Raw genomic sequence first — 9,242 nt, 5'->3', positions numbered from 1 at the left:
CGGCCGCGCCCCCTGACCCGGAAGTGGTTCCCCCTTCCCTTCACGCGGAGCGCTGCGCAGGCTGTTGCCAGGGCTGAGCCGCCGTCATGGTGAGTGCGGGGCCTCCCGGGCTGGGCCCAGCGGGAATTGAGGAGGGGGGGTCTCTGTGGGGAGAGAGGATTCTACCCCCCTTCCCCCCCTTCGGGCCCGGAGCCCGTCCCCGCGGTGTCGTGCCTCTCCCACCCCCACCCGGGCCTTGCCCGGAGCCCGTCCCCGCGGTGTCGTGCCTCTCCCACCCCCACCCGCGCCTTGCCTGGAGCCCGTCCCCGCGGTGTCGTGCCTCTCCCATCCTCACCCGGCCTGGAGCCCATCCCCGCGGTGCCGTGCCCTCCCTTTTCTCCCCCCTCCCCCCTTCTTTCTGGTCCCTCGTGTCTGTGCATCGAATTCAATCCACAGTCTTTATTGTTTCAGCCTGCTGGGCTCAGAAGTGTCCGGGCTTGTGAGATGACAGATCCCCTTCCAGGGCTTCCCCGCGAGACCTGGCAGCCTGGGAAAATAAACAGCCAGTAATGCTGTGTGTTTTGGGGACTCTGGACTCTGCTAAAGTTGACTAACGGGCTCACACCAGGGATGAATTTAGCTCCATCTCTTTGGAGAGATGAGGTTTTCTTATGCAGGTTTCGTGGTATAAAACGTGGAAACAGGAGCAAATGGTCTAGCTGTAGTTGTGTTTGATGGAAACTCTGTACTTGTGTATTTGCATAAACTGTAAAGCTCGGAGGTTTGTAATTTTGTTTTAAAATACTGGATTTTTAAAAAAAACGATCTATCTCCCTTTAGAAACCTATACTGTTGCAAGGGCATGAGAGGTCCATTACTCAAATAAAATATAACCGTGAAGGAGACCTACTCTTTACAGTAGCCAAAGATCCTGTAAGTATTCCAGAGCCTTTGAGTTAAGTGTTTCATGTCTCTCGAACTTTTTTTGTGGGGGAGAACTTAAACAGGATTCTAAAAACATGAAAGTTCTTGCAGCCTGTTTAATAGTATGGTGAGGGTGGCACAAAACCATAGCTGAGGTGGTGGGGTCACTTTTTCGTTCAGCAAGTTATTATGATGACTCCCTTTTGCAAGAGGCTGGGACTTGGGCATTGCCATGAGTTTCTATCTTTCTAACCTATCCCACGGAGAGTTCTCAGTCCTGCATGGTAGCACTATATGGGGTTTGGCTTTTACAGAGACTGTATACAAATTGGTAATTAAGCTGTATTAGATCGTCTGTGTAGTCTGAAAATCCATTTTGTCCAATTTGACCTCTCCACCCTTTAACGTTCCTATCCTACTACCTTTAGTGATGTTGCCCATTAGCTATATTATACCGCATGTGCTCCTGTTTGTATGTGCAGTGATGTAGACTTGAGATACTCAAAGATGAGACCATATGGAAATAAATTGCATTCACTTATGTCGCAACTTGATCTAAAGTGGATACTTGACTAATTGTTTTGCTTTCCCAGATTGTCAATGTTTGGTATTCAATCAATGGAGAGAGGCTTGGCACTTACAGTGGCCACACTGGAGCTGTCTGGTGTGTGGATGCAGATTGTATCCTTTGGTGACTGAAACCTGTCTGTCTGCTTGTTTATGATGATTCTTCTCACGTATGAAGTGGGGTGTTTTTATTGTGGACACTAGGTGGCAGGCACTACAATAAGTGATTTTTATTGCTGGTATCCTGGTCTTTCAATTACTCTCTGCTGGCTTCTCCTCCCTCTCCTTCTCCCCCCACCCATTTAAATAGTAAATGAACTGCGGGTTGTTGTGTTCTACCCTCACTTATTCAGACATCACTTTTGACTGACTTACTGTGCTCAAAAAGAAAAGGAGTACTTATGGCACCTTAGGGACTAACAAATTTATTTGAGCATAAGCTTTTGTGAGCTACAGCTCACTTCATCGGATGCATTCAGTGGAAAATACAGTGGGGAGATTTATATACACAGAGAACGTGAAACAATGGGTGTTACCATACACATGGTAAGGAGAGGGATCAGGTAAGGTGAGCTATTACCAGTAGGAGAGCAGGGGGGGAAGGGGGAAACCTTTTGAAGTGGGGCCATTTCCAGCAGTTGACAAGAATGTCTGACGGGGGGGGGAATAAACATGGGGAAATAATTTTACTTTGTGTAATGACCCATCCACTCCCAGTCTTTATTCAAGCCTTAATTGTATCCAGTTTGCAAATTAATTCCAATTCAGCAGTCTCTCATTGGAGTCTGTTTTTGAAATTTTTTTGTTGAAGAATTGCAACTTTTAGGTCTGTAATCGAGTGACCAAAGAGATTGAGGTGTTCTCCGACTGGTTTTTGAATGTTATAATTCTTGACTTCTGATTTGTGTCCATTTAGTCTTTTATGTAGAGACTGTCCAGTTTGGCCAATGTACGTGGCAGAGGGGCATTGCTGGCACATGATGGCATTTCTCACATTGGTAGATGTGCAGGTGAACGAGCCTCTGATAGTGGGACTGATGTGATTAGGCGCTATGATGGTGTCCCCTGAATAGATACATGGACACAGTTGGAAACGGGCTTTGTTGCAAGGATAGGTTCCTGGGTTAGCGGTTCTGTTGTGTGGTGTGTGGTTGCTGGTGAGTATTCACTTCAGGTTGTGGGGCTGTCTGTAAGCAAGGACTGGCCTGTCTCCCAAGATCTGTGAGAGTGATGGGTCGTCTTTCAGGATAGGTTGTAGATCCTTGATGATGCGTTGGAGAGGTTTTAGTTGGGGGCTGAAGGTGATGGCTAGTGGCGTTCTGTTATTTTCTTTGTTGGGCCTGTCCTGTAGTAGGTAACTTCTGGGTACTCTTCTGGCTCTGTCAATCTGTTTCTTCACTTCAGCCGGTGGGTACTATAGCTGTAAGAACGCTTGATAGAGATCTTGTAGGTGTTTGTCTCTGTCTGAGGGGTTGGACCAAATGCGGTTGTATCGTAGAGCTTGGCTGTAGACAATGGATCATGTGGTGTGGTCTGGGTGAAAGCTGGAGGCATGTAGGTAGGAATAGCGGTCAGTTGGTTTCCGGTATAGGGTGGTGTTTATGTGACCCTGGACACTACAGTGCTAATAAGCGATGAAGTGGATCTCTTGTGTGGACTGGTCCAGGCTGAGGTTGATGGTGGGACGGAAATTGTTGAAATCATGGTGGTTCACAGTGCTCTGGAGTTCTTAGAAGATGCCTGAATTTCAAAGTGACCGTCTGTCACCAATGCAGATAGGTGATAAAAGTTACATTAGGGCAGGTTTCTTGCATTTAAGAGTTGAGCTCCTTAATGCCCCAGAGCAGGAAATTCAAAGTTATGGTTCCCTCAGCAGCGTAAGTGCCTGGACATAGTATGTTGGAATGGAAGTTATTTCATCTGCATGATTTTTTTTCTGATTCTAGATAAATACTGTAGCTACTGCATAGCTTGTGTCCTTATGCATCCTAAGGCAAAATGTGGCTATTGGCCTTTTGGGGTGATGGGGTGTGAGAATTTCTTGGCATTCCCTAACTGTTGATGCAGGGGACACAAGACACGTGCTTACTGGCTCTGCAGACAACTCCTGCCGGCTCTGGGACTGCGAAACAGGTAAGACAAGAATATTGGGGTCAGGGGGAGTGTTAAACTCTCTCATTAGAGCATAGTTATATCTATGAAATCTATTTGCCTTGAGCTGAGTGGCAGGGGAATAAGCTAGGATTCTAATTTTACTTTAGGACCACTGGTGAAGATGGGTTTGGTCTCACTCTCACTCTTACCCTTACCCACTAATAAATATTCTTTCATAACTCCCTCACCATCCAAACTGGCAGGAAGTAACAGTGTCTGCCCCGAAAAGGCCAGGGACTGCTGGTGCAGATTAGGATTCAGGTGCATTGGGAGACTAGCGTGTGGGTAGCTTGTCCAGACTAATTTGCTTTATCTCTGGCCAGTATCCTAAGTTTCATGAGTGCCTAATTCATCCAGAATTTTAAAGAAAACCATGTATGTGCACCTATGGGTTTCCTGGTCTTGTAAATCATATTTCAGTGGATGAATTGGTGTCATCCTGTGAGTAGGAAAGGTGTCCAGCAGGAGGTCCACAGAAAGACAGAATGCTTCTGTGACCTATAGAGGAACATTGAGACTCGTTACCAATTAAAGAGATGATGGTGGGGCACTTGTCACAGCTCAGAACAGAACTTGCTGGCCTAGCTAAATACTCAGTGGAAAAATGAGCAATGAGAATAGACAGTTATGTGCGTTAAGTGTTTGACTGATTGATCATAGTTGATGGCAAGACCCAGGCCAAGTTTCCTGTTTTTGCTTAGTGAAATTTTTGTGATTAAACGGATAGTGTTCGCTAATCTTATGACTTGTAAAGATTGGTCCAAGGGAGGATTTTTCACTAGCACTTCGGAAAATTAAGAAGTGCTTCGTACAGACGCTAGCCTGCTCTTGATCTGAGCATTGCATACTGGCCAGCTCAGCACTATGATTCACACTGCAGAAGGGAGGGGCGATGGTAAGGGGTGAGGATATCCTGTGCAATCTAACCGGTTTTGTCCTGTGTCTAGGAAAGCAGCTTGCGTTGGTGAAGACCAACTCAGCTGTGCGAACCTGCGGCTTTGACTTTGGAGGAAACATCATCATGTTCTCCACAGATAAGCAGATGGGGTATCAGTGTTTTGTTAGCTTCTTTGACCTTCGTGACCCCAGCCAGATTGGTAAGGAATTCAAGCAAATACTTGCATGGAAGATGGGGACTGTGGGAAAACTTGGATCACCTGCAAATGAGTCATTTGTCTAACTCTTCCCTTCCTCTCCGCAGAAAGCGACGAGCCTTACATGAAAATCCCATGCAATGAGTCTAAAATCACTAGCGCTGTGTGGGGCCCTCTTGGTGAATTCATCATCGCGGGGCACGAAAATGGAGAGCTGAACCAGTTCAGTGCCAAGGTTATTGTCATGAGGAGCCGTGCTCTCCTCCTCTTTAATTGAGGGCAGAGGGGGTGGGTGCCACAAGATACCTGTAGTGGCCACAGGGAGGAGTGTTGAGCCAGAAGTCAAACCAGCAGCTGCTTGGTGTAGCCAGAAGGCCGCCAGCTGAAGTACACGGCTATGGAGGGCTGGTCTAAACTACTGCTTAAATTGATGTAACTCACATTGCTCAGGGGTGTGAAAAAGATGTAGCTTTCTAGTGTAGACTTACCCTGAATGTCCGTTTGGGCTGCAGTCCAGACATGGATGAGGAGACCATTGCAGAGTGGTGGTTTAGAGCCATAGAGTTTAAGGCCAGAAAGGACCAGCATATAATGCACTGAGGATGCTAGGTGTAACATGTGCATGAGGGCTGGTCTGCACCTCTCTCAGCAATGGCTCGGTAGCATTAACTCTGTCTTGCGTTTATGCCCCAGTCAGGGGAGGTCCTTGTGAATGTCAAGGAGCACACCAAGCAGATCAATGACATCCAGACCTCCAGGGACATGACCATGTTTATCACTGCCTCCAAGGACAACTCGGCCAAGGTGAGACCTCCCTTCCCTACCTCAGTGGACCCCACTGACCGATGGGCCTGAGAGCAAACGCAAAAGATATTCCTGCCTTGAATGTCTATTTCCCTCTCCCTAGAAACTTACGGGTAACTATGGAGCCAAGTTTTCCCTGTCTCCAAGTAGACATCTGCTTAGTGGGACAAGCCCAGTAACGAGGCTGGGGGGGATGACGTACCTTGGCCAGATGAACAGGCACAGATGATACAGTGATTTCAAGTGTGCTGTCTCAGGCACAAGGTGCAGAGGGGGCACCATGTGCTGGTATTTCCAAGTTGTGTGCTCAGATGTGTTTGGGCCTTGGTACCCTTTTGCAAGAGTTGGGAACCTGTCGCTAACTGCTTCAGAGGTGATGGAGTTGCCTGGCACCTGTGGAGGCAAGGCAGAGCTCCAGGGCTTTAGGAGGGGGCTGGCTTTCCACTCCATGCTCCCAGCATTGGGAGCTTGTAAACGGCTGTTCCCCCCATTCAGCATCAGAATAATCAGCTTTGCCTCTTGCCTTCTAGCTGTTTGACTCCACAACACTTGAGCATCAGAAATCGTTCCGGACCGAGCGGCCTGTCAACTCTGCAGCTCTTTCCCCCATCTTTGATCACGTAAGCTAACTGATACGAATCATTTAGTTTCACTGTGGTCATGTCATAGATGACTTTCTTTCTTTCCCCTGGCCCCCCAAGTTGTTCCAGGGGGCTGGGATTCTAGAACAGTATCAAAGTTTGGGTGACAGGATAGGATTTTAGAGTGTAGTTTGTGGGGAGGGAATTGGTGTGGATGCAAGGCACAGATGGGTTTTGGGTGGCTTTCAAGTGGGGCCATGTGTTCAAATCGTAGGAATCTTGTAATTAGCTCCTATGATTGGGCCATCTCCATCCTTCAGGGATTAATGCAGGACTGTTCTCCACAGTGCACTCTTCATTGTTTTTCTATGCATCACTCGTGAAGTGTGGGAGGGTTTATGGCTCATTCGTTCATCATCTTCGCTCTGTATGCACCCCTGGTTTGGGTTTAATGGCGTCTTAGTATTGCATCCCAAAGCCTCTTCCCTGTCACCCCTCTAAATCCTGGTATTACATTCCCTTTATGTCGCCTCTGAGATGTTAGGTGAGATCAGGAAGTGCTGATCACATATTTGTGGCAGACTGCTCCATTATCCACCACCCTATACCAGGGAGGGGGAGGTGTAAACTGAAAGAAGACACTTCTCAATTAAAATAATTCCCTCCGGTGTTGCTTCTGACACAGGCAACGTGGAGGGGGGGAGGGAGATTATTTCGGCTTCCTGAGTGCTGAAATTTGCAGCAGCAACCAGGCAGCTGGGAACCACTCCCCATCTCAGCCTGTCAGGGGAGCAGAGACACTGATGAGCCTGTCCTGTCCTGTGTTGTTTATGCTGGCAATAGCTTAAAAACATCTCCGATATCACAGCACTGGCAGGCAGTACTAGCTAGAGGTCAGTTGTAACATTTCTGTAATATCCCTCCCCTGCTACCAACCCATCCATCTGCAGCGGGTGGGAATGCTAAGGGGAGAGAAGCATTGTAGGACTGGACTGTGCAGTGTGAGAATGGAGACTGGGAGTTTTGAAGAAGCCTACAGGATTTGAGCACCCAGCACTCACTGAATTCCAATGGGAGCTGTGCGCTGAATTCCCTTAGGCGCCTTTGAAAATCCCAACTGAGCAGGGTTCCCATGCCTCTGGCTGGATTGGGAAGTGTGTGTATAAAACAGGTAACATGAAAACACACAGAACTGAGACACTGAACGTTGGACAGGTGACAACCTCACTTCTAGTGTACAAAGAGCCCAGAAACTGACACCATCTCTTGCATTGTGCTGCTGAGTGCTAAGCCTCCTGTTCACGGCTTATTAACTGATCCCCTTTTAACAAATGTGTCTGGGAGGCAAGAAATCCCATGGGAGCTCTTTAATAGTACTGCTCCAGCCACAGATACCAGCTGGGATAGGAGCAAATTTCCCACTAGTCTTTGCTCTGGCTGCTATACGGAGTTTCTAGATCCTGGCTTCCACCAGGTGAGAGTGACTGGAGCAGCATCTCAGAGTGTTTGGCTTCTTCCTATTTGCAGGTAGTATTGGGTGGTGGACAAGAAGCCATGGACGTGACCACAACCTCTACCAGGATTGGCAAATTCGAGGCAAGGTTGGTCTGTCTTGTTCCTTTAAGGCAGAAGGAGATTTGGGTGTGTTTGTAGCAACCTGAAGACACCTCTTCTGGTACAGCTGGAGTAGTGTCACTTGAATGGAAGAGTTACTCTTTGGGTGAAATGCAGGCCAAACTCTGTTCTGACCTAACCGGAGCTCTGAGCCTCTTGAAATAACCAAAACCCTCTTCTTTGTTCCTAGGTTCTTCCACCTGGGTGTTGAAGAAGAGTTTGGGAGAATCAAGGGTCATTTTGGTCCAATAAACAGTGTTGCTTTCCATCCTGACGGAAAGAGGTAGGGATCTCGCTGGGGTTCCCCAGGCTTTTGAAAACCAATGGTGGTGCTGACTGAAATGCTGGCTAGGGTCAGGCATGTGCTAGATGCATTTTCCCTCTACAGTACAGTTAGGCCTCACCTGCTTCCCTGTAGCACCCAGCTAAACTCTGCGAATAGACCTCAGTTCTGACCTGCAGCACCCTCGGTTTGGTCGCATCATGGACTCCTCATGCAGATGCACACCATCCCTGCTGTTCCAATACCAGTCCCCCTCCTCTTGGCCTTAGGGTTCTCTACATCTCAACTAGTACACCCTACCTGCCCTGAAGGGGGAGGGCCAGCCTCTCTGGAAGTATTGGCCCTTGGTTAAGATCTAATATAGTAATCTTAGTATGGGAGCCAGCCTGTCCTAGCAGAGGGGACAGATGATTCCAATAGGTCTCTTCTCTCTCTACCTGCTGATCCTATATAGCCAGTAATAGCTTTCTGCGAATATCCATCCTAGGCATAGACTCACTAGCTCTTGGCTCCCGCATCCTCATACAAGTGAGACCCTCTGAGGTCTGCTAACCCAAAATCTTTACTGGGTTACTTCCGCTGATTATACCGTTGTCCCATATCAAAATCCTTTACTAGCTGAAGTGGGGGTTACTAGACTGTGTTTTATAAAGGGGTGTCAATGACTTCAAACTTTTGAGGTTCCAGTGCGGGGCAGTGGGTTCATCTGGCTTTCTCTCCCCATGCAGTTACAGCAGTGGAGGTGAAGATGGTTACGTTCGCATCCATTACTTCGACCCACAGTACTTTGAGTTCGAATTTGAAGCTTGAAGCAGCTCCTGTTTCTTCCCCCACCCTCTTTATTTTATTTTTTCCCCCCTTACACGTGTTTTTTTCCAACCCCCCATTGGCTCCTCTCCTGGAGTTTTGTCCAGTCTTAAAGTTAGTCTGTTCCAATGGGTGGCAGCATGGAGCTCTTGGGAGTGAATGCTGAGGGTGTGAGCCTAAAAGAGAAACCAGCCCAGAATGGTAGGTAGGATCAGCTGCTTTGTCTGAGGTAGTCTGAGTGGTGAGAGACCGGAGGGAAGAATGAGCCAGCTTGTACCCTGCTGCTGTGGACACTAACTTCCTGCCCTGCTGGAGATATTTATAAGGCTGTGGGAAAATAAACGCAAGAGGAAATGATAAATATAAATCTTTTATAACCAGATGAGTACAAGTGTATCAGTCCTTGCAGTGGCTGTGGGTAAACTCAGCTTGGTT

The 9,242-nt window shown here is 47.8% G+C and overlaps 1 protein-coding gene across 1 annotated transcript; it reads left to right on the top strand.

Annotated features, from left to right (window-relative positions):
• Positions 1 to 9: 9 nt before the first annotated feature.
• Positions 10 to 9,187, top strand: EIF3I (eukaryotic translation initiation factor 3 subunit I). Its single transcript, XM_077837897.1, has 11 exons — positions 10 to 89; positions 820 to 912; positions 1,497 to 1,584; positions 3,538 to 3,603; positions 4,572 to 4,721; positions 4,826 to 4,953; positions 5,412 to 5,522; positions 6,053 to 6,142; positions 7,631 to 7,704; positions 7,908 to 8,000; positions 8,729 to 9,187. The coding sequence occupies exons 1-11, from the start codon at positions 87 to 89 to the stop codon at positions 8,808 to 8,810; spliced, it is 978 nt and encodes a 325-aa protein (XP_077694023.1). The 5' UTR covers positions 10 to 86; the 3' UTR covers positions 8,811 to 9,187.
• Positions 9,188 to 9,242: the final 55 nt, after the last annotated feature.

This window comes from Eretmochelys imbricata, chromosome 19, assembly GCF_965152235.1.
Source record: "Eretmochelys imbricata isolate rEreImb1 chromosome 19, rEreImb1.hap1, whole genome shotgun sequence".
NCBI classification, from domain to species: Eukaryota; Metazoa; Chordata; order Testudines; family Cheloniidae; genus Eretmochelys; species Eretmochelys imbricata.
The sequence above is the reverse complement of the archived record's forward strand: the minus strand, read 5'-3'. Positions and strand labels throughout refer to the sequence as shown.